This window comes from Salmo salar, chromosome ssa01 (assembly GCF_905237065.1).
Source record: "Salmo salar chromosome ssa01, Ssal_v3.1, whole genome shotgun sequence".
NCBI classification, from domain to species: Eukaryota; Metazoa; Chordata; class Actinopteri; order Salmoniformes; family Salmonidae; genus Salmo; species Salmo salar.
In genome coordinates, this window is record NC_059442.1 from 163,345,923 (window position 1) to 163,369,599 (window position 23,677).

At 41.1% G+C, this 23,677-nt stretch overlaps 1 protein-coding gene across 8 annotated transcripts in view; it reads left to right on the forward strand.

Moving 5' to 3' along the window:
* Positions 1 to 231: 231 nt before the first annotated feature.
* Positions 232 to 23,677, forward strand: part of wrn (WRN RecQ like helicase) — a 49,266-nt gene continuing 25,820 nt past the window's right edge. For 2 of the 8 annotated variants that reach the window (XM_014144344.2, XM_045693578.1), the window contains exons 1-22: positions 7,651 to 7,729; positions 8,321 to 8,397; positions 10,705 to 10,826; positions 11,253 to 11,398; positions 11,578 to 11,726; positions 12,030 to 12,179; positions 12,303 to 12,345; positions 13,226 to 13,328; positions 13,474 to 13,855; positions 15,498 to 15,566; positions 16,936 to 17,053; positions 17,715 to 17,790; positions 17,877 to 17,944; positions 19,030 to 19,138; positions 19,624 to 19,692; positions 20,516 to 20,598; positions 20,904 to 21,010; positions 21,432 to 21,619; positions 21,999 to 22,173; positions 22,432 to 22,613; positions 22,814 to 22,915; positions 23,035 to 23,127. In XM_014144344.2, the coding sequence (XP_013999819.2) occupies positions 7,693 to 7,729; positions 8,321 to 8,397; positions 10,705 to 10,826; positions 11,253 to 11,398; positions 11,578 to 11,726; positions 12,030 to 12,179; positions 12,303 to 12,345; positions 13,226 to 13,328; positions 13,474 to 13,855; positions 15,498 to 15,566; positions 16,936 to 17,053; positions 17,715 to 17,790; positions 17,877 to 17,944; positions 19,030 to 19,138; positions 19,624 to 19,692; positions 20,516 to 20,598; positions 20,904 to 21,010; positions 21,432 to 21,619; positions 21,999 to 22,173; positions 22,432 to 22,613; positions 22,814 to 22,915; positions 23,035 to 23,127 (2,648 nt within the window). In that variant the 5' untranslated portion in view covers positions 7,651 to 7,692. Of the gene's footprint in view, positions 560 to 7,106; positions 7,188 to 7,247; positions 7,730 to 8,320; positions 8,398 to 10,704; positions 10,827 to 11,252; positions 11,399 to 11,577; positions 11,727 to 12,029; positions 12,180 to 12,302; positions 12,346 to 13,225; positions 13,329 to 13,473; positions 13,856 to 15,497; positions 15,567 to 16,935; positions 17,054 to 17,714; positions 17,791 to 17,876; positions 17,945 to 19,029; positions 19,139 to 19,623; positions 19,693 to 20,515; positions 20,599 to 20,903; positions 21,011 to 21,431; positions 21,620 to 21,998; positions 22,174 to 22,431; positions 22,614 to 22,813; positions 22,916 to 23,034; positions 23,128 to 23,677 lie in introns of those variants that run through there. The other 6 variants (XM_014144389.2, XM_014144381.2, XM_014144371.2 and 3 more) reach the window with 6 other exon arrangements.

A 23,677-nucleotide genomic window follows, 5' to 3' on the forward strand; every position in this document is an offset into this window, starting at 1 on the left:
CCCTCTGTAGCGCCTTACAGTCAGATTCCAAGCTGTTGCCATGCCAAGCGGTGATGCAGCCAGTCAAGATGCTCTGAATGGTGCAGCTGTAGAACTTGTGCTCCTTTCATTCAGAACCTAACTTCAACGTCTGGAAAATACGTATTTTAGACGTTATTTTGCTTACTGGGCATCCAACTCTCCCTTCCTCTCCAGCAGCGAAATCCCAGATAAAAGAGACAGACAACCTAGTTTGAGATTAACAATTTTATTTGACACAGCAAGTGAATTTACTGCAAATAACTGCCTTTATAAAAGGTAGGATAGAATAGCTGCAATAACGTTAGCTGTCACCATCGATATAAATGCTGCAACATATAAAGGCCTACCAATTTTTTTTTTTTACGTGAATGAGGGACAAACATGATAATTGATTGAGAAAATATCGTAATGGCTTCCGGAATAAAGTGATGTTTTAGCGCGTTATATGCAAATGTTCCATCCAGTTTTTCCCCGCGATTTAAAAAAAGAACATTCTGAATTCAACAACGCAAATGGTTTCGAACAGATGATAAAACAGGTAAGAGATAATCAACGTTCTATGGAAAATGCACGTCATGGAACACACCATCCATAGAGTTGCATTATTTTCTAGCGAACGCATAGAGCCCCGGGTTGATTATTTATACCATGGCTATAATTTAACATATTTGCCGCCTGAAATGTGTTGATTTGCTGGTAGAAATGTGTTCTGCATCCACTGAAGTAGCTAGCACGTTTACTAGATAGCTACAGTAGTTGCCGTGGTAACCAAACAAACATACTTTCTAGCTTATCTAACAAAACAATCAGTACTAACTTGCCATTATGACAAATCGAATTCATTTTATATTTTCAGTCATTTAGCAGACGCTATTATCCAGAGTGAATACAGTACCAGTCAAAAGTCTGGACACACCTACTCATTCAAGGGTTTTTCTTTATTTTTTAGAATAAAACTATGAAATAACATGGAATCATGTAGTAACCAAAAAAAAGTGTTAAACAAAGTAGCCACCCTTTGCCTTCATGACAGCTTTGCACACTCTTGGAATTCTCTTAACCAACTTCACCTGGAATGCTTTCCCAACAGTCTTGAAGGAGTTCCCACATATGCTGAGCACTTGTTGGCTGCTTTTCCTTCACTCTGTGGCCCAACTCATCCCAAACCATCTCAATTGGGTTGAGATCAGGTGATTGTGGAGGCCAGGTCATCTGATACAGCACTCCAACACTTTTGGAAAAACAAATGATAGTTGGACTAAGCACAAACCAGATGGGATGGCGTATCACTGCAGAATGCTGTGGTAGCCATGCTGGTTAAGTGCGCCTTGAATTCTAAATAAATCATTGACAGTGTCACCAGCAAAGCACCATCACACCTCCTCCTCCATGCTTCACGGTGGGAACCACACATGCGGAGATCATCCGTTCACCTACTCTGCGTCTGGAACTAAAAGGACAGATTTTCACCGGTCTAATGTCCATTGCTCGTGTTTCTTGGGCCAAGCAAGTGTCTTCTTATTGGTGTCATTTAATGGGTCGGCAGGTAGCCTAGAGGTTAGTTACCGACAGGTTGCTGGATTGAATCCCCGAGCTGACAACGTAAAAATCTGTCATTCTGCCCCTGAACAAGACAGTTAACCCACTGTTCCCTGGTAGGACGTCATTGTAAATAAGAATTTGTACTGACTTGCCTAAAGTTAATACAAAAAAAGAAAAAAAAGAATTGGTACACACACTTCACCACAGTGTTCTCCACTCTATATAATAGATGTGTTGTTGTTTATTTGATATATTGCTAAAATAAAAGGTTCAATAAAATAAGTAATAAACTTGAGTTCTTACCGATTTAAAGAAAATCTTCAAAGAGACCACATTCAAGTCCTTCATCCCCCACTTAGTCTGACTGCTGCTTTCTCTGGCTCCACAACAAACCCCCGCCCGGCCATCTAGAGGTGTGAATACCCAGCCAGCCTACAAGAAGAGGATGGTAAGTGCTTTACAGCAGAAAGAGACTTGGGACCAGCAGCACAATCTTGTGTAGAGGATGTTCTAAATAATGTCATCGTAAATAGTGTGTACATTTATTTATTTATTTATATATATATATTATATTTTTTTTTTACTTTGTGTGTGGTTTGTGAGGGAAAGCCGCACACTCTAAGAGCTCAGATGCAAAAATGTAATAACCTAATAACCAACGTTTCGACAGCAAAGCTGTCTTCATCAGGGTATCTTATGACATTAGATCAGTGTTGGCTGCTAACTTGGCTCTTATCTTAAATATTTAACTTCTGTGTTTGGAGACATTGGATCAGCATTCTTGTCGCGTCTCCTGTTAGTACATTTAATGTAGGGAAGCTAATGATCCATCATGTATGAAATTCCTGGGAGTGTGTAAACTTGTATTTTTTATTAGCATAGCATTTTTGTATGTTTTCTATAGTTATGTTCTTGAAAATGTATCAATTTACCAATTCGGCCACTTGGGTACATTTGGGAAAATCGTGAAGAACACCTGGGTGACTTCATACTAAATGCTGGAGACTAATATCTCTCTCACTAGCTTTAAGCACAAGCTGTCAGAGCAGCTCACAGATCACTGCACCTGTACATAGCCCATCTGTAAATAGGCCATCCAACTACCTCATCCCCATACTGTATTTATTTATTTATTTATTTACCTTTGCACCCCAGTATCTCTACTTGCACATTCATCTTCTGCACATCTACCATTCCAGTGTTTAATTGCTATATTGTAATTACTTCGCCACCATGGCCTATTTATTGCCTTACCTCCCTTATCTTACCTCATCTGCACAAACTGCATATAAACTTTTCTACTGTATTATTGACTGTATGTTTGTTTATTCCATGTGTAACTCTGTGTTGTTGTATGTGTCCAACTGCTTTGCTTCATCTTGGCCAGGTCACAGTTGTAAATGAGAACTTGTGAAATAGTAGCTTTCTCATTCTTGAAGTTATCAGTCTGAAACTTTGCACATACATGGTGTCCACAAGAGGGCAACAGTGTAAACAGCTTCCTAGCTGAATGTGTGACCTTTCTCTTGCATTTCAAAGATGATGGTACAACAACAAAAAATACGTTTTTTTCTTTGTATTTTCTTCTACCAGATCGAATCTACAATGTAGAAAACAGTAAAAATAAAGAAAAACCCTGGAATGAGTAGGTGTGTCCAAACGTTTGACTGGCACAGTATATTTTCATATTTGTTCGTAATGGTCCCTGTGGGAATCAAACCTACACCGCTGGTTTTGCAAGTGCCATGCGCTACCAACTGAGCCACATGGGACCACATAATTCAACAATGCCAATAATGTTTTCAATTCAACTTCCGCTTTCAATAGCAGCACAAACATAGAACATGTAAGAATGAACTATAGCCATTGAATTCCACCGTGCAAATGTACCGTGTATTATAGTGAAATAATACATACTCTAGAATTTCCTTCAACCCAATCAGAAACAAGTATTCATCAATACCATGGTATAATTAAGCAATAAGGCATCAGGGGGTATGGTATATGGCCAATATACCACGGCTAAGGGCTGTTCTTAGTCAAATCAAATGTCATTTGTCACATGCAGCAAATACAACAGGTTACACCTAACACCTTACAGTGAAATGCTTAGTTACAAGCCCTTAACCAACAATGCAGTTAAGAAAATACCCCCAAAAAAGTAAGAGATAAGAATAACAAATAATTAAAGAGCTGTAGTAAATAACAATAGTGGGGCTATATACAGGGGGTACCGGTACAGAGTCAATATGCGGGGGCACCGGTGTCGAGGTAATTGAGGTAATATGTAGTTATTAAAGTGACTATGCATAGATAATAACAGAGAGTAGCAGCAGCATGGGGGGGGGGTAATGCAAATAGTCTGGGTTGCCATTTGATTAGATGTTCAGGAGTCTTATGGCTTGGGGGTAGAAACTGTTTAGAAGTCCTCTTGGACTTAGACTTGGTGCTCCGGTACTGCTTGTCGTGCAGTAGCAGAGAGAACAGTCTATGACTAGGATGGCTGGAGTCTTTGACCATTTTTAGGGCCTTCTTCTGACACCGCCTGGTATAGAGGTCCTGGATGGCAGGCAGCTTGGCCCCGGTGATGTACTGAGCCATACGCACTACCCTCTGTAGTGCCTTGCGGTTGGAGGCCGAGCAGTTGCCATACCAGGTAGTGATGCAATCCGTCAGGATGCTCTCGCTGGTGCAGCTGTAGAACCTTTTGAGGATCTGAGGACCCATGCCAAATCTTTTCAGTCTTCTGAGGGGGAATGGGTTTTGTCGTGCCCTCTTCACGACTGTCTTGGTGTGCTTGGACCATGTTAGTTTGTTGGTGATGTGGACGCCAAGGAACTTGAAGCTCTCAACCTGCTCCACTACAGCCCCGTCGATGAGAATGCTCGGTCTTCCTTTTCCTGTAGTCCACAATCATCTCCTTTGTCTTGATCACGTTGAGGGAGAGGTTGTTTTCCTTGCACCACACGGTCAGGTCGCTGACCTCCCTATAGGCTATCTCATCGTTGTCGGTGATCAGGCCTACCACTGTTGTGTCATCAGCAAACTTAATGATGGTGTTGGAGTCGTGCCTGGCCGTGTAGTCATGAGTGAACAGGGAGTACAGGAGGGGGACTGAGCACGCACCCCTGAAGGGCCCCCGTGTTGAGGATCAGCGAGGCGGATGTGTTGTTACCTACCCTTACCACCTGGGGGCGGCCCATCAGGAAGTCCAGGATCCAGTTGCAGAGGGAGGTGTTTAGTCCCAGGGTCCTTAGCTTAGTGATGAGCTTTGAGGGCACTATGGTGTTGAACACTGAGCTGTAGTCAATGAATAGCATTCTCACATAGGTGTTCCTTTTGTCCAGGTGGGAAAGGGCAGTGTGGAGTGCAATAGAGATTGCATCATCTGTGGATCTGTTGGTGCGGTATGCATATTGGAGTGGGTCTAGGGTTTCTAGGATAATGGTGTTGATGTGAGCCATGACCAGCATTTCAAAGCATTTCATGGCTACAGACGTGAGTGATACGGGTCGGTAGTCATTTAGGCAGGTCACCTTAAAATGGCTCACAATGCAACGCAGAGTGCCTGGATACATCCCATCGCTGTGGTATATTGGCCATATACCACAAACCCAAGAGGTGCCTTGTTGCTGTTATAAACTGGTTACCAACATAATTAGTGCAGTAAAAGTAAATGTTTTGTCATACCCGTAGTATACGGTTTGATATACCACGGCTGTTAGCCAATCAGCATTCAGGGCTCGAACCACCCAGTTTCTTATTAAGTGATGATGCCAGAGAAGCCGGTGTTTGGAAGATATAGTGGCACAGGTGTTGTTAGGCCTGAGACGAAGTCGAGGCCGGCAAACCGTGCCAATATATCCTCCAAACACCGGCTTTGATGGCATTATCACTTTTATACAATGGGTTACCAACATATTCAAATATTGGTTGAAATGTTATTTTGATTAATTTATTCATACTATTTCATCCTTCCACAAGATATAGTCCCGACACAAATCTAGGGTTGCTACCCAGGCCGGCTGGTTGTTCGTTCTATCAGTTCGGTTGCCAGAGATGCGACCCAGTTGTTCAGTCTTTTTGGTCTGCATCTATGTACACGACCCATTCGTTCGTGCTAAATGTTCCATTGCCATACTGGCTGGCAACGTTCTTATCCCTTGCTTGATAGCTAGCCAACTGCGGCTAACTTAAGTGCAGCCTGAATAACAGAAAAGTAGCTGCATTTGCAGTTGTTTTAGCCGTTTCTAGTGACATTTATTTGGATACATCCATAACAATGAGCTAAAGACGGGCAATCTTGCCTGGCACAGAAAATGTGCTCACTCGTCAGGACACTGTTGTTCAGAGGAGCTAGCCAACAACACAGCTAACACAATCACTTCAAACTGAAGCTGGAAAGACTGCAAACTAACTGCACTTAGTTTCGTTTGACCTTTTTTCAATGTACATTTCTTTGTATATATCCATAGAAAGGATGCCAGCTGATTAATGATGTCGACTGGCTGAGAAAAGCTGCCTGCCTGTCTGTCTCGTCCCGACTCCCGACACGTTCATTACTATGGGACAGCTGGAGATCCAATTTCAATATTGAAACAATTTTTATACAAATCTCGGCTGTTGAAAAACGAAATGTTAGTCTAAATGAAATGCGAGATAATGTCTAGATGCTTTTTATAGTGGAGATCAAGTTTAGAAATTGCCTGGCTGGGCTGATGATCCAGTGGATTGCACAGTCAGATGGAACAGAGTAAATAGGCATTTTAACGTCATAGATTTAGCCGGTGGTAACTTGTGGAATAGACGTCGGCTGGAATGCGGTTTTAACCAATCACCATTCAGGATTAGACCCACCCGTTGTATAATTAAGCAATAAGGCCCGATGGGGTGTGGTATATGGCCTATATACACCATGGCTAAGGGCTGTTCTTAGCCACACTGCAACGCGAATGCATTATAAGCTGATTAGGTTCAAACCCTGAATGCTGATTGGCTGACAGACATGGTATATCAGACCGTATACCACAGGTATGACAGAACATTTATTTTTACTGCTCTAATTACATTGGTAATGGGGCCTTAAGAAAATACCCCCAAAAAAGTAAGAGATAAGAATGGGCCTTAATCGACATCCATGTATTCGGCACCCAGGGAACAGTGGGTTAACTGCCTTGCTCAGGAGAAGAATGACAGATTTTTACCTTGTCAGCTCAGGGATTCGATCCAGCAACCTTTTGGTTACTGGCCCAATGCTCCTACCCGCCAAGCTACCTGCCGCACCACGGCTAAGGGCTGTATCCAGGCACTCTGTGTTGCTTCGTGCATATGAACAGCCCTTAGCCATGGTATTGGCAATATACCACACTCCCTCAGGCCTTATTGCTCAAATAACTCCAGGAGTGGTTGTATGCTATAATTAAGCAATAAGGCCAGAGGGGGTGTGATATATGGCCAATAAACCACGGCTAAGGGCTGTCCATACGCACGACGCAACGCAGAGGCCATATATCACAAACCCCCGAGGTGCTTTATCACTATTATAAACTGGTTACCAACAGTCTGTTATAAACTGGGTGGTTTGAGCCCTGAATGCTGATTGGCTGACAGACCGTATACTACTGGTAAGACAAAACTAATTATTATTTAGAATTATTTATTCATCAGGTTAGATATTTTTTTTAACCGAAAGCCGGAACTGTAACATGATCATGAATTAAGCTTGTTAAAACGCTCAGAAAAGGGTTATGATATGATGACTGATATGACTGCGATTTTGTTTCACAAGTGCAGCTAATGTAGGATCATTATTTATTCGTTGGCGACTGTAACCAAAATAGGAATACAAATAGGTGCTGTAATGTTACGTAGATGCAACTCATCTTCCAAAACAGTACGTGGCGGCAACTCGCGAGTATATTAAATAAAAAATGACTACAAATCAACAAGAAGAAGAAGAATACGGCGGGAGTTGTTAGCATGTTTGGCAGCTAACGTCAACTACGCGTTAGATACTAGCTAGCCAAGTGAACCATCTCTGGAGTTAGCTAACCACCGTGAGTGAGTATGGAAACACATGAATGTAGACAACAATAGCCAGCTAACCACCGTGAGTGAGTATGGAAACACATGAATGTAGACAACAATAGCCAGCTAACCACCGTGAGTGAGTATGGAAACACATGAATGTAGACAACAATAGCCAGCTAACGTTAACTATCTAGTTAATGCAGCCAGAATAGCACATGACGAGTAAACAGTCAAGCAAGTCAACTACACCGTTTGTTTGCGTTGAATTCAGCAAACTAGCAGGGATTCTTTACAGTAACCCTTGATGTGACATTAGAGAACGTTAGCCAGCCAGCTAGTCAGCCAGCCAGCTAGCCAGCTAACAAATTGCCAGCTGTTGGATTAACAATGGAAAGTTGGAAATATCTGCTATGACAGGTATCAGCACATGCACATGTGTTTTAGCCAATGCTAAAAAATGTCAGTCTGAAATGCAAACGTTAGCCTATAATAAAGATGGAAACACGACACTAGCCATGACAACAGCTGTCATTGTAAAGCGATTTATTTTACACCAGCAACATATTTTGCTGTTTGTCTTCCTAAGGAATACAATCTGATTTTTAAGCTGTATTTGCAAAATAGGAACATGTTGGAAACAAGGAAGGACTCATGCCACAGTGTTGTATTCTACACTGTAGATGCTGTAACTATTATTAACGCTTATAAATCTCTTTCCCTCGGACAGATTCAAACATGACTGACAGGAATTTACCTGAGTGGATGTCGAAGATAGAAACTACTGAAAAAGATGCACTTAAACAGGTAATTGAAGTTGAGTAAACAGTACTCACATATATGGTCCAAGATAGTGAACGACAAACTGGGATGGTTAGTAAACCAGAAGTAGTTCCTGGTTCGTTAACAGATGGCAATATCACCAGCACAGTGTGTAGACATCCCCAGTAGTACAGGTCTACTGGCCTCCAAATGCCTGCCAACAGCTGTCTGAGGTTGGCTATCAAGGTGTGGTTAATTTTCAATTTAGTGACACTCTAATTTGCTTATGTTTACCTATCCACCTGAGCTGTGCAGGGTCATATGCAAATAAAACCATCGCACTGTTTCTCTTAACCCATTTCAATATTCAGTATTGTTAGTGTATGTGATATTTCCTTTGACCACCGTTGTTAATTAGTTATAGTTAGAACATTTTAATTAATACTGACTTGAGTTTAATTCAACCAGTTTATTGATACACCATGTGTTGCTGTATAGAGGTCTATGAGACGAGTCCTGCATCATGCTGTCACTCTTCAACATTTGCATAGGTGATGTATGTACTGGAAATGTAAATTTCTGTACATGGAGTAAGAACACGTGCACGATGGACAATAGTGAATGGCCTTTTATTTGCATATTTCCGTCGACAGAGCAAACCCAATATGCCCAGTTCTGTGGAGAATGGCTGGTAATATACAGTGAGGGAAAAAAAGTATTTGATCCCCTGCTGATTTTGTACGTTTGCCCACTGACAAAGAAATGATCAGTCTATAATTTTAATGGTAGGTTTATTTGAACAGTGAGAGACAGAATAACAACAACAAAAAATCCAGAAAAACCCATGTCAAAAATGTTATAAAATTATTTGCATTTTAATGAGGGAAATAAGTATTTGACCCCTCTGCAAAACATGACTTAGTACTTGGTGGCAAAACCCTTGTTGGCAATCAGAGGTCAGACGTTTCTTGTAGTTGGCCACCAGGTTTGCACACATCTCAGGAGGGATTTTGTCCCACTCCTCTTTGCAGATCTTCTCCAAGTCATTAAGGTTTCGAGGCTGACGTTTGGCAACTCGAACCTTCAGCTCGCTCCACAGATTTTCTATGGGATTAAGGTCCGGAGACTGGCTAGGCCACTCCAGGACCTTAATGTGCTTCTTCTTGAGCCACTCCTTTGTTGCCTTGGCCGTGTGTTTTGGGTCATTGTCATGCTGGAATACCCATCCATGACCCATTTTCAATGCCCTGGCTGAGGGAAGGAGGCTCTCACCCAAGATTTGATGGTACATGGCCCCGTCCATCGTCCCTTTGATGCGGTGAAGTTGTCCTGTCCCCTTAGCAGAAAAACACCCCCAAAGCATAATGTTTCCACCTCCATGTTTGACGGTGGGGATGGTGTTCTTGGGGTCATAGGCAGCATTCCTCCTCCTCCAAACACGGCGAGTTGAGTTGATGCGAAAGAGCTCCATTTTGGTCTCATCTGACCACAACACTTTCACCCAGTTGTCCTCTGAATCATTCAGATGTTCATTGGCAAACTTCAGACGGGCATGTATATGTGCTTTCTTGAGCAGGGGGACCTTGCGGGCGCTGCAGGATTTCAGTCCTTCATGGCGTAGTGTGTTACCAATTGTTTTCTTGATGACTATGGTCCCAGCTGCCTTGAGATTATTGACAAGATCCTCCCGTGTAGTTCTGGGCTGATTCCTCACCGTTCTCATGATCATTGCAACTCCACGAGGTGAGATCTTGCATGGAGCCCCAGGCCGAGGGAGCTGGACACTTCTTTTGTGTTTCTTCCATTTGCGAATAATCGCACCAACTGTTGTCACCTTCTCACCAAGCTGCGTGGTGATGGTCTTGTAGCTCATTCCAGCCTTGTGTGGGTCTACAATCTTGTCCCTGACATCCTTGGAGAGCTCTTTGGTCTTGGCCATGGTGGAGAGTTTGGAATCTGATTAATTGATTGCTTCTGTGGACAGGTGTCTTTTATACAGGTAACAATCTGAGATTAGGAGCACTCCCTTTAAGAGTGTGCTCCTAATCTCAGCTCGTTACCTGTATAAAAGATACCTGGGAGACAGAAATGTTTCTGATTGAGAGGGGGTAAATACTTATTTCCCTCATTAAAATGCAAATCTATTTATAACATTTTTGACATGTGTTTTTCTGGATTTTTTTGTTGTTGTTCTGTCGCTCACGGTTCAAATAAACCTACCATTAAAATTATAGACTGATAATTTCTTTGTCAGTGGGCAAACGTACAAAATCAGCAGGGGATCAAATACTTTTTTCCCCCTCACTGTAGTCTCTGTGGGGGTAATAAACACTTTTTTGTTTTTCTCAACAGGTTCAAACAGGACTCTATAAAAGAAATGTCATAGAGGATGACCTTCCTTATCTAGAGTTCACTGGCACAGTCATATTCAGCCAGGAGAAAAATGACTGCTCGTTTCTGTCTGACGAGTTGAGGTAATCAAGACTATCACCAGTCTGAGTCTCATAGTACATTCAGTGTACATTTAATAACACAGAGATTGAGCAGTCAATCAAGTCAGTTGTACAGTGGTAAGCAGGTAGGCCTAGCATGTGGAGTCATGGGTTTAGCGTGCTGTGGCTTTATTCACCACTTTGAGTAGTCGCTTACCGTTTTCCTCAGAACGCATCGCGTCTCTGAAGGTGTGTCTATATTCTGGAAGTCGTTGTCGATTCGTCTTGATTATAAAACGTGTTCACCGCTGTAAAATAAATGTCTGAATCCAAATGTTGGGGCAAATAACATCTCAAAAGTGTACCAACCGCATTGTATGTTAATTATAGTGGGCAATAATAGTTTTTTTACTTGGATTTTGCACCTCATTTACACATCAATCCCTCTCTTGTTTTTTTTCTTCGTAGGTCTAGTCTATCACCTGGCTCTGCTGTGGGGTTTGACATAGAATGGCCTCCTTCCTTCACCAAAGGCCAGAAGAAGAAAGTTGCCTTGGTTCAGCTGTGTGCTTCTGTGGAGAAGTGTTACCTTTTTCACCTCTCCTCAATGTCAAGTAAAGTTCACAGGGGAAATGTCTCTAACATTGACTTATCATTGTATGAATCATTTTCTGCTTATCACTTCTGTTATGTTGTTGCTGCCTATAGTTTATCGGTATTTTGACACATCAGAAACACGTTTAGACCTGTTCTGCAATGGTTTTCTGTATTGCATATCTCTGACTTCTTGCAGGATTTCCAACTGGCTTGAAGATATTTTTGGAGGATGAGACAATCCGAAAAGTTGGCGTGGGCATCGAAGGAGACATGTGGAAGCTACTCTCTGACTTTGATGTCAAACTGAAGAATTTCGTGGAGCTTGGAGATTTGGCAAATGGAAGAGTAAGATCACAGAATTGTACCCTCATTTTACAGCAATTACACAACTACCAATGTGTTTACTCATGGGCCAATGTATGAAACACTTCCACTTGTTGGTGTGTAACTGTATAGTCAAGTCCTAAACAAAATGTCCAGTTAAAAAGGTATCGTTCCAACTACAGCAAAAATACTGGCCTTCTCGAATATTTCACCCAAAATGCATCTGCTAACATGCTATGAGGAATAGCAAAATGACTGTTTGATTGCTCTAAAGCTACATACAGTATTATATCCTCACTGACTAGAATTCTCTGTGATTTCCAGCTGCGATGCGGTGAGAGATGGAGTCTGGATGGGCTCGTCAAGCACCTGTTCAAGAAGAGGCTGTTCAAACAGCAGGATGTGCGCTGTAGCAATTGGGATGACTTTGAACTCTCCCAGGAACAGAAAAGATATGCAGCCACAGATGCTTATGTGAGTGGGGAAAAAACCTACGGTATCATATTGTCATTGGAAGAATAGAGAACTGGTTTTATGGGAGAGTTGTGCAAGAGATTCTGTATTTGTTTATCAGCCATGTTTTTTTGTCTTGCCTAGGCTGGCCTGATCATTCATAACAAACTGAATTCTATGAACCCTGGTGAGTATTGTGTAGATTTCTTTGATGTGTTATGTTTCTCAAATCCCAGTAATTTTATTGGTTTCCTTTATTAAAAGCCCCTAAGGTCCATGTCAAATGGAAATCAAATTAGAAAAATGTAGAAAATAAAAATCCTAATGGAAATCTGTCAGTTTAAGATTGAGATATCTGGTATTCAAAAGTTTGGACACACTTAAACCCTGGAATGAGTTTCTTTATTTTTATACACATACTAAGCAGCTCATGTTATAGACAGAAGCGTGCTACATGGCATACCAATCCGAACTTGTCTCTTGGCATGTCCAGCCCATCCATTGTCTCAGCCAGCCATGGCTAGCTTGAAGGTTCCTGTCTGTTTCTCTGACTAAACCAACTAGGCTCGTAATTTAACAATTGTATTCATATTTACAGATGGTATGCAAGTTTTTTTATTAAGGCACATGAAAGTTCACGTTCCAGAAGGCATTTCTGCCCAAAAAATCATTTTGATAAAAATGTACGTTGAAATGGCTCTCCTGTGAATTAGCGACGCGCGACATACAGCTAGTTTCCTGAAATGAGTCAGATCTTTTATTTTTTTATATCTCTCAGATATAGGAGAGACACTTCAGAACACACTTCCTTTTGTTTTATTTGGGGGGGGGGCCTTATCTGTTCCATGTAGTGAATAAGCTAATAGCAGTAAGGACCCCCCCCCCTAAAAAAAAATCTATACTAATAATTTATTATAGATAGGGGGTCTTAAAAGGATAAATTATCTTTGATATGACCTTCATAAAATAATTCCGTATAGTTAGTAGAACCCCCCCTCCCCCTTAGACTCTGGTTGGTTAATAGCAGTATCTTTAAACAAAATATGTCTCTTTGTGCTCCAATAAAGGAGTGAATACTCAGTCTGGCCTTAAGGACAAGCTGTCTCAAATGGCCAATGAAATTGAGGAATTAGCTGGCAGCATCCCAGAAGAAGTCAATGACATCCAGAGGTCCAGTATACAGACATTACTATTCCAACATCAAGATTGTTGTTCACTCATTTCTTTGATTCATAAGTACAGTACAGACAAGGTCAGAAATGTAACCAGTCTGAAATGTATGTATTTATTTATTTATTTTCTTTTGTCATTGTAGCGTTGCAACGCTAGTGGAGGACCTGTATGTTAGACTCACTGCTCTGAGAGATTTGCTGTCAAAGAACAACACCTCAGCTTCTACCATAGATCCAGAACTTTTGTCTCACGACCTCCCAGAGAACAAGACCCTCAGTCCTGACGGAACAGACACAACCAATGGAACACAGATGGATCAGGGCTCACCCGGAGAAGATGAGGACCTCAATCACTCTAACATAGATCTCTTTAAGGTTCCTGAACCCATGGAAGAGGCCAGCAAACCCATAGACTATCAAGGAGATTGCATTATGTCCCTGGATATCTCAGAGTATGAGCTTCAAATGCTGGAGAGGCAAGCTAAGCAGGAGGATCTGGAGGAGCAGTCCACTTTGGAGTTCCAGGTGAAGAGCAAATCTATTTAGCCTGATCCCAGACCTGTTTGTGCTGTAATGCCAATTTCTATGGTCACCGTCACGCCAAAAACCAGTAAGATGGGACTAACAGATCTGGAACCAGGTTATATCCATTTGTATTTATGTGGAGGATTCTACATTAGATGTCATTGTTTAGGAAACAAGCTAAGGATAGAGAGTCCTTTGTTGACCTCTGTTCATTTTGCATTATGCCACCTTCATGCAAATGTCGTAAAAGTTTGTTGGCAGCCGTTTATTGTCCAACTGATGTGGGCAAGAACAACTCATATATTTAGCCCTTATTCAATAGGGCTGGAAGTTTGAACAACTGGTAGTATTTGTGTCACTAGTTTCAATAGAATGTCTTAATTCTGCATATCATAATATGGCCGGTGTCAGTAAACGTCAGGGAAGAAAACGTAATTAAATTGTTGCCAGCAGCACAGTTGCAGTCACCAACGCTCTGGATAACATAAAAACAGCCTAACCAGCTCTGCTAGGGTGAGTAAAATGGTCAGAGTGAGCTGTTCTCTCATGTGTCTTGAAGTAGCTACCAACTCTCTGAGTTTACGAGTGCCCAGGGTGCACTCTTGCACTCCAGATTGAATTTACGAATACACCCGTAGCATAAACCAGCCTTTAGTCTTAATCTTTGGTTGTTTAGTACATGCCCTCACATGTGAATCTTTAAAGAGATTGGTTTAAGTGTGTGAACTATGCTGAATGAGTGTAGACCAGGGTTTCCCAAACTTAGTCCTCTGGACCCCAAGTGGTGCACGTTTTACTTTTTGACCTAGCAAAATAAACTAATCATCAAGCTTTGATTATTTGAATCAGCTGTGTAGTGTTAGGGCAAAAACCAAAACGTGCACCCCTCCAGAGGACCGAGTTTGGGAAACGCTAGTGTAGATGAAGAAGAGCTCTCCAGTAGGTTTACCAAAACATTCAAGGCCCATTTTCTCAAAAGTGAGGTTGCAAGTTTATCAACTTTCAAAGTAGAATTACTTTCCCATTGTTCTTCAACTGTAGCGTATGATATATGATTTTCTAGCTCTGAGTCTCTACTTTTATCCAATGTAAAAAAACACAATTTCAAATGTTGCTTCATAAGACTGAATCGAGCCGGGCAGTCACATATAATAATATATTTAGCAGGTGCTTTTATCCAAAGCGACTTAGTCATGCTTGCATACATTTTACGTACGGGTGGTGCCGGGGAATCAAACCCACTATCCTGCCGTTGTAAGTAGGGCTGTGGTGATACAAGTATCGCAATATTTTTTCCATAGCAAAAATAAAAACAAGCAGACCAAACTCTTTTTGGTCTTTTAAAAACCTGCTGTATGTAAAATATTGTGTGCTATAGCTTGGAAAATAAATTGGACTGGATGACAATATGTTTGTTTCCAACGTTAGGGATGTTTTTCTAAAGAAGTTAAATCCACTTCATGTTTTCTTTCCTTGCCACGATACTAACAAGTATCGCGATACTGGTATCGTCCCGGCACTAGTTGCAAGCACCATGCTCTAACAATTGAGCTACAGTAGACATCATTCATTATCTTCACCAATCAACTTCACCCACACTATTAGTTCTTAATGCTTTGCTCTTTTGTCTTTTCTATTGAAGGAGAAAAATGCACTGGATGACTCTGCACACCTTTTGTACGAAGTGGAGCTGGAGAGCGAGATGCTACAGGTAATAGTCTGGATGTCAGAGAGAACGATGGATTTCCCCCCTTACGATACATTATCCTTACAGATGTTATCCAAACCTCTCATCAGGCAGGATGCCCATTCTCAATAAGCCAGTTTGACACATTCAAGCACGTCTGAGGTGTGGATTTCTTTCATTAACCTTCTTATAGCAGGCCTGGGTGAAATATGTAAAAAATGTGAGTTTGTTAGTTTGATTTGTATAAAATATGTCAAAACCGTGAGTTTGTTAGTTACCGTAATTTCCGGACTATTGAGCGCACCTATATAAGCCGCACCTACTGAATTTAAAAAAAAATATTATTTTGAACATAAATAAGCCGCACATGTCTATAAGCCGCAGGTGCCTACCGGTACATTGAAACAAATGAACTTTACACAGGCTTTAACGAAACACGGCTTGTAACAAAAATAAATAGGCTTTAACGAAACCCGGCTTGTAACAAAAATAAATAGGCTTTAACGAAACCCGGCTTGTAACAAAAATAAATAGGCTTTAACGAAACACGGCTTGTAACAAAAATAAATAGGCTTTAACGAAACACGGCTTGTAACAAAAATAAATAGGCTTTAACGAAACACGGCTTGTAACAAAAAATTTAAAATTTGCAATAAGCTTTAGTTGTCTTTTTGCACTGAGTCAATTCCTCACGCTGCTGTTTCCAACGTCTTATCATCGACTCATTAAGACCAAGCTCCCGTGCAGCAGCTCTATTTCCTTTTCCAACAGCCAGATCAATCGCCTTCAACTTGAAAGCTGCATCATATGCATTTCTCCGTGTCTTTGCCATGATGAGGGTGACAAAATGACTACCGTAATCAGAATGATGGGAAGTTTGAGCGCGCTCGATTTAATCTAAACAGTAAACAAAAAAGTTGTTTGACCGTAACCAGTTCGGCAATTTCATTGGTCTAATGAAAGCTTCATGCCGCCAAAAAACTGAGCACGTCAGAGAATGTGTATTTTTTTTATTATTATATTTTTTAAATTGAAAACGGGAAAAATCCATATATTGCCGCGTCATTGTTTAAGCCGCGAGGTTCAAAGCCTGGGAAAAAAGTTGCGGCTTATAGTCCGGAAATCACGGTAGGTTTTTTGTTTGCCTTGTACAATTGAACCAATGGATGTATTTATGTTCTGCTTTTATTAAACTAGGTAAGTTATTGAACATATTTTATTTTACAATAACGACCTGACAGTGGATTAGTCCCGAAAGTACAAGCTCCAAACTAAATCAACTATGTATTATACTTTCAAGTGTACAAAAGTATATTTGACATAAGCATTTGTCCCAGGTCTGCTATTGGTTAAGAACCAGTGCCTTGTGTGATGATGATGTTTCTCACCTCAGTGTGTGGAGGAAGTGGAGAGGTTGACTCAACAGAAGCAACCCCAACCTGGGGAAATGCCCTCTGGCCTTGGCAATGAGGAGGATGACATAGAGGAGCTGGAGGAAGAAGAAGAATTTGGTACTGATGGAGCTATTTCTTAGCTGTTTTAGGTTTCAAAGATTGTTGTGGAGAAATTCTAATGGACTGACTGACAAATAGGCAGACATATTAGAATCTATTGTGAGTGTAAAAGGAGGACGCTCTCAGTCTACTATGTGTTGATTGAAGTAGAGTGACGGTACATTTTAATAAAATGAGCTAATAATAGCTATAATTTTCTGCTGTAGGCAGTGGTAAAAGTGGTGAGCCTTTACACGAATCCCATGACCTATATAGCCAGCATTATAATCAAATCATGCCCTACTCTGTTAAAAATCAATACCAACACAGAAACCTATTCAAAATCACACGTCGAGATAGATTTAAGCAATAAGGCCCAACCGGGTGTGGTATATGGCCAATATACCACGGCTAAGGACTGTTCTTACGTACGACGCAAGGCGGAGTGCCTGGACACAGCCCTTAGCCGTGGCATATTGGCTCTATACCACAAACGACTTATTAATCCAATTCCCTCTAGGAGTTGGGCTCGTTGCCAACAGCAGGGTTTTAGAATAGCAGTTTAGGATTCATCTCCAGCCTTGTGTACGGGCAGATGTTAACCTCCAGTGTCAAATGTACTCAGGCAGATTGTTCTGTGTCAGTCTATTGAGGCCTCTTTCCCGCTCTCCACATCCAGATCCATCTCTTCCAGAGCCACTCCCTGAACAAATCAAATGTCTAAAGATGTATTTTGGACATAGTCGCTTCAAGCCGTAAGTCACCGTCCCCCCCGTATGTTCATATTATAATTTGTCCTTTCTGTCATTTGTACATGAAAGAGAAATCCCCTCTGTTTCAGAGTACAATGGAAAGTAATTCACTCTGTTCTGAAGGAGAGGCGAGATAACCTTGTTGTCATGGCAACAGGTAAGTTCCACTCGCCATCGTGTTAAGTTAATTATGATTGACTAAGTCATCAAGGTAATATGAGCATCCATATGGATGGCATCGTATAGTTCCGATAATAAAGTGTAGTTCGTAAATGAATATTCCCCGAAGAGGTACATAAAAAAATATAAAATAAATTGGGCTTTCATCCTTTTGTTCAAATCTGATGTATTTATACTACTGCTATTGCACTGCCACCTAGTGGATGGTTTCTTTATGACTCTGAAGTCTCTATGCACATGATTTAATCAGACCTGTATGACAAGTAGTGTAAGTTAGTTCTGCTGCGGGATATTCAAGGGTACTGCAAATACATTTGTAGTTACAGATTCACAAAAGCTCTGAGGAAGGTCGTGTGGTCGATACGTAAAGCTTAATAAAGAACAGTGTGTGGGTTTCTTAGTTTTAATCATTTTATTCAACTGTTACTATGCACCTGCAAAAAAGAGAGCTCAGATGTGCGAGTGCCTTTTTATATTATAGTTACAGATGACAACATCCTTTAATTAGTATGTGACAGAAACAGGCTGAATGAGTATAGTCACGAACCGGCTCGTAACAAAAAGGGAGACAACGCAGAGATCAAGGAATTACAAAAATATATTTCTTAATTAAAATAGTTAACTTTAGTTAACAGTGGTGTATGTAAGTGAGTGGTTGTGTTCAAAGATGGTAATAATATGGTGCCATGCCAAAATAAACAAACCACAAGAATACATAGTTTGCATGGAGACAGTCTCCTCAATGAATGGGGGGGAAGGTGTATTTTTCCTCGGACACACCCAAGCCCAGGTGTCCCATTTCGCTGACGACCCTCCCGGCTCCGCCCACCGACATCATATTAAGGAAAACAAGAGCAAAGAGAGAAATTCAGTAGACAGAGTGGGAGGGTGGTCACAGTATAGTTAAGGAAAATATGCTATCGCTTATTCAACAAACTATTTTTTTCTAATGGAACATCTTGAGTTAGTAGGTGAGATATGCAACGTGATGTAAAATCAATGACGATGTAATTGATGGTATTCTACTAGCTAAACTAAGTGTTTGTCCATGTCTCTATGAAGGCTATGGGAAAAGCCTGTGCTTCCAGTTCCCACCAGTGTACTGTGTTGGCGTCAGCATTGTTATCTGTCCCCTCATCGCTCTCATGGAGGACCAAGTGCTCCAGCTTGAGTGAGTAGCAACATTTTAGCACCAGTAACCTTTTAAAAATACCATACCTACCAATGTCATTTTCTACTCTTAACATATTTGATTGTCATACGCCATTGATAGAAACAATCGCATGAGTTCGATTGCTTGTTTTTTCCCCATATATATTGAAAAATATGTACATGTGTTTTGCTGGAATAGAAGTATCTGGTAACCATTAGAGCTCATCAATGTTGGTATTCTTCTGAGTGAAACAATATGTCGTTTTGGGTTATAGGTGACACCTAGTCAGCCAGGGGTGCGTTCAGCAGGACATAACGTTGTGCAAAGTGCAGATAGAAAAACAGCATGTAGAACAAACACCCCTCTAACATGTAGAATAAGGAACCATGTCGGCTCTGTTCATGATATTTCTATCTGCAACGTTCCACAACCTGAACGCTGTCCAGGTGAGATCATGGTGACGTTCCCCTGCAACAACGTAGCGTTTTCTCTTTATTTTCCAGAATGTCCAACATTCCAGCTTGTTTTCTCGGCTCTGCTCAGACCAAAAATGTTTTAGCCGGCTTGAAACAGTAAGCCCCTTTTAAAAAATATATATATTTTACATATTTGCCAACTGCTAAAATATTACAACTGCATAAAAGTATTTAGTTTTTAGCACTACATTTTCTGTCAGAACTATGTCCCTCAAGGGATGTTTACATGCACCCTCTCCTCTGTTCTGTCACGATGTGTAATATACTCATTTACGCTTTTTACAGTCAAGGGGCATTGTAGCCTGAGTGCCAGTCTGTTTGTGCTATCATGTCAACTCCTTGTCATGCCAGTGACAATGAGCAATGAAGTTGGCCAGAGCAAACAGATCTGGGACCAGGTTTCCAATGTCATAAGTCAGCTCCCAGGCGCACAGTGTACTGAGTTTACCAGCTGTATGGACTGTAAATTGATCAATTAAAGTGGCAATAAGTAACTTCTTGGGTGACTCAAATTCACATAGAAATGTAAGTTATAGATCTATCATTCTACTTGAAAGCAAATCTAAGAGGTAGATATGTTCTATGTGCGCTATTTCTATGCTTCCAGTTCTTAAGTTTTGTTTTTGCGTCGTTTTGTACACCATCTGAAACAACCATATATTTGGTTATTAAATATATTTCAGTGGTTTGGATGGTACAATGATACTATAGACAATCTTATTTTGTCACAAACTGAAATTTGGAGAACTATTTTAACAACCACGAAATGGCGGAGCTATTTCTGCATAGTACTTTAAGACCAAACAACAACTAGCAGGACTGTGGAACTGGAAAGCCTGAGTTTTGCACCCCTGCTATAAGTAAAGCCTGCTTATGTACCAACTAGGCAGAAAATAACATGACCCTATTCTGTCTTTAGGGGGCAATACAGAGTTGTATACATGACTCCAGAATACTGCTCAGGCAATGTGTCTCTACTCGAACAACTCGATAGAAGTATAGGTGAGTGAGCTCTAGGTCCCAATTTATGACTTTCTTTTAAATATATCTCCTTATACATTTATACAGATATATTCCATTTTCTCAAGCCTTGTCTTTTTATACGTTTAGCAGTGAGAATATAGCTGGTGTAGGAACTGATGTAGGTGTTTCCCCAAAACATGATCTTTAGAACAAAGATTATCTTAAGTTCATTGGTAGGCAATGGACGAACAATAATTTAACTCTAAAGATGTTCTTTATGTTTTGGGGAAAAATAACTATTCTGGGGTGAGTTATCGCTGCGTTCTGCTGTGCCTGTCCTGCAGGAATCTCTTTGATAGCGGTGGATGAGGCTCATTGTATCTCTGAGTGGGGACATGACTTCAGAGGTGCATACAGGAGTCTGGGGAACCTGAAGAGAAGTCTTCCTAACGTAAGAACATTAGTCTCTCATTGCATACATCGTTTGGTGATGCCAAAGAAAAATGTCCATCCTGAATGGACAAAGTTTAATTCTATCACAGGCAGCCATCATCTTAAACAATATATTATCAATTAGAGGCAATCCTCCGTCATAATTCTTATGTAGTCATGTCATAATGAGGACATAACAGATGTTGCATAACAGGTCAGCTACATAATTCTATGTATCATGGACAGTTGGCAAACGCTGACATCATTCTTATGGTACTCTTATGTGCAGGACTTACGATGGTGTCAAGTGAAAGTTTTACCAGGATTGTGAACGTCTGTGTTCCAGGTTCCCATTGACTGTGTTCCAGGTTCCCATTGACTGTGTTCCAGGTTCCCATTGACTGTGTTCCAGGTTCCCATTGACTGTGTTCTGTGTTTAGGTTCCCATCGTGGCGCTGACTGCCACTGCAAGCCCATCCATCAGGGAGGACATAGTGAAGAGTCTGAACCTGGAACGACCCATCGTCACCTGCACCTCCTTCGACCGTCCCAACCTCTACCTGGACGTCAACCGCAAGTCTGGGGGCGTGTTTCAGGACCTGAATGGCTTCCTGAAGAAGACCACCGGGTTGGCCCATATATTAATTGCTTATAGGTCAAAATATATTTGGGTCCATATACTGAATGAAGGTTAATAATATATTTAAGTAGACCTACATGATGATGGTTTTTAATACAGTATATGTACTGTATATATGCTTTTTGGAATATTGGTGAATATGGAGCCAGCTTTTATCACAGTAATGATATTAATACCCATGTTTTGTTTGTATAGGAAAAGATGACATCCAATGTCTTTGAGCAGATGCTGGATATAAAAATGTATTCGGTAGATGATACTCGGCACAATGCACTCTTATCCTCCCACAACGTTTCGACCAATTAGATCAAAATGGCTTTTTTTGTTTGTTTGTTTTTTTTGTCTCATTTCCTGTCGGCTATTTCAGGGGGGATTATGAGTTTGAAGGGTCCTCCATTGTGTACTGCCCCTCGAGGAAAGAGGCTGAGCGTGTGACCTCCACTCTGACCTCGCTGGGTGTCACGTGTGGCGTATACCACGCTGGTCTGGGCATCAAACAGAGGAGGGAGACCCAGCATCGCTTCATGAGGGACGAAATCCAGGTGTGCTTTTAAATCTTTAACAAACAAGTTTCAAATATTTTAAATGAAATCCAGGTGGGTTAGATTTATTGCTATACTGTGTAGAGATTGATAGTAGCAAAATATATGCCACATTTAGTTGAATTAGTCTCTTCTTTCCAAATATAAATCAGTTTGTGGTACTTTGCAAATTCTATACAGGCATGAAAACACATAAAAACCAACATTGTCCACCTCTGTATGCAAGCATACTTATATGGTTTTGTTAATTGTTTTCAGTGTATTGTGGCTACAGTTGCTTTTGGAATGGGGATCAATAAGGCTGACATCAGGAAGGTGATCCATTATGGAGCCCCTAAGGAGATGGAATCTTACTACCAGGAGATTGGACGTGCTGGGAGAGACGGACTTCCAAGTGCCTGCCACGTCCTGTGGGCACCAGCAGATCTAAAATTAAACAGGTCACTCTTTTTTGTGATTATGTTATGAGAATGTAATAATAAAAAAATAAAAAAAATATATATATATATATTAGTTCATAAACGGTAAACAAGACAGTTATAATAAATAAATAATACTGTCTGTCTTGGCATGAAGCCTTCAGAGTTCAGATTAGTGAAACCCAGACCTGAACTGAGTCTTTTGTTGTTGTTCTGTACAGGTTTCTCATCAACCAGGTAGCAAACAACAAATACCGGGGCTACAAGCTCAAAATGATGAGCAAAATGGACTTGTATCTCAACTCATCCAAGTGCAGAAGGAAGTAAGTCTTGTTCCTGCTCAGTCTTGTTCCGTAATGAGTGATGCATGTTTTAGGTACATATCAGTATATTGTGTCTATAGCTACCTGTATTCAAAGTATTGCATTTCATTTATCTTTAGGCTGATCCTCTCCCACTTTGAAGACAAACAGCTTCGAAAGGTGACCTCGGGCATCATGGGAACTGACCAGTGCTGTGACAACTGCCGATCTGGGTGGGTGTTTTGCCAGCAATTTTCTATTCTGTTCTATGTAAAATAACATCCACATGTTCTTTTAGCGCCACATAACATGCACTGTTTACTGTGTTCTGTTTCCACCATCTTTGGGTTCTTTTAGACCAGGGCTGCCCAACCCTCTTCCTGGAGATCTATTGTCCTGTAGGTTTTCACTCCAACCCTCTTCCTGGAGATCTACTGTCCTGTAGGTTTTCACTCCAACCCTCTTCCCGGAGATCTGCTGTCCTGTAGGTTTTCACTCCAACCCTCTTCCCGGAGATCTGCTGTCCTGTGTGTTTTCACTCCAACCCTCTTCCTGGAGATCTGCTGTCCTGTAGGTTTTCACTCCAACCCTCTTCCTGGAGATCTACTGTCCTGTAGGTTTTCACTCCAACCCTCTTCCCGGAGATTTACTGTCCTGTAGGTTTTCACTCCAACCCTCTTCCCGGAGATCTACTGTCCTGTGTGTTTTCACTCCAACCCTCTTTCCGGAGATCTACTGTCCTGTAGGTTTTCACTCCAACCCTCTTCCCGGAGATCTACTGTC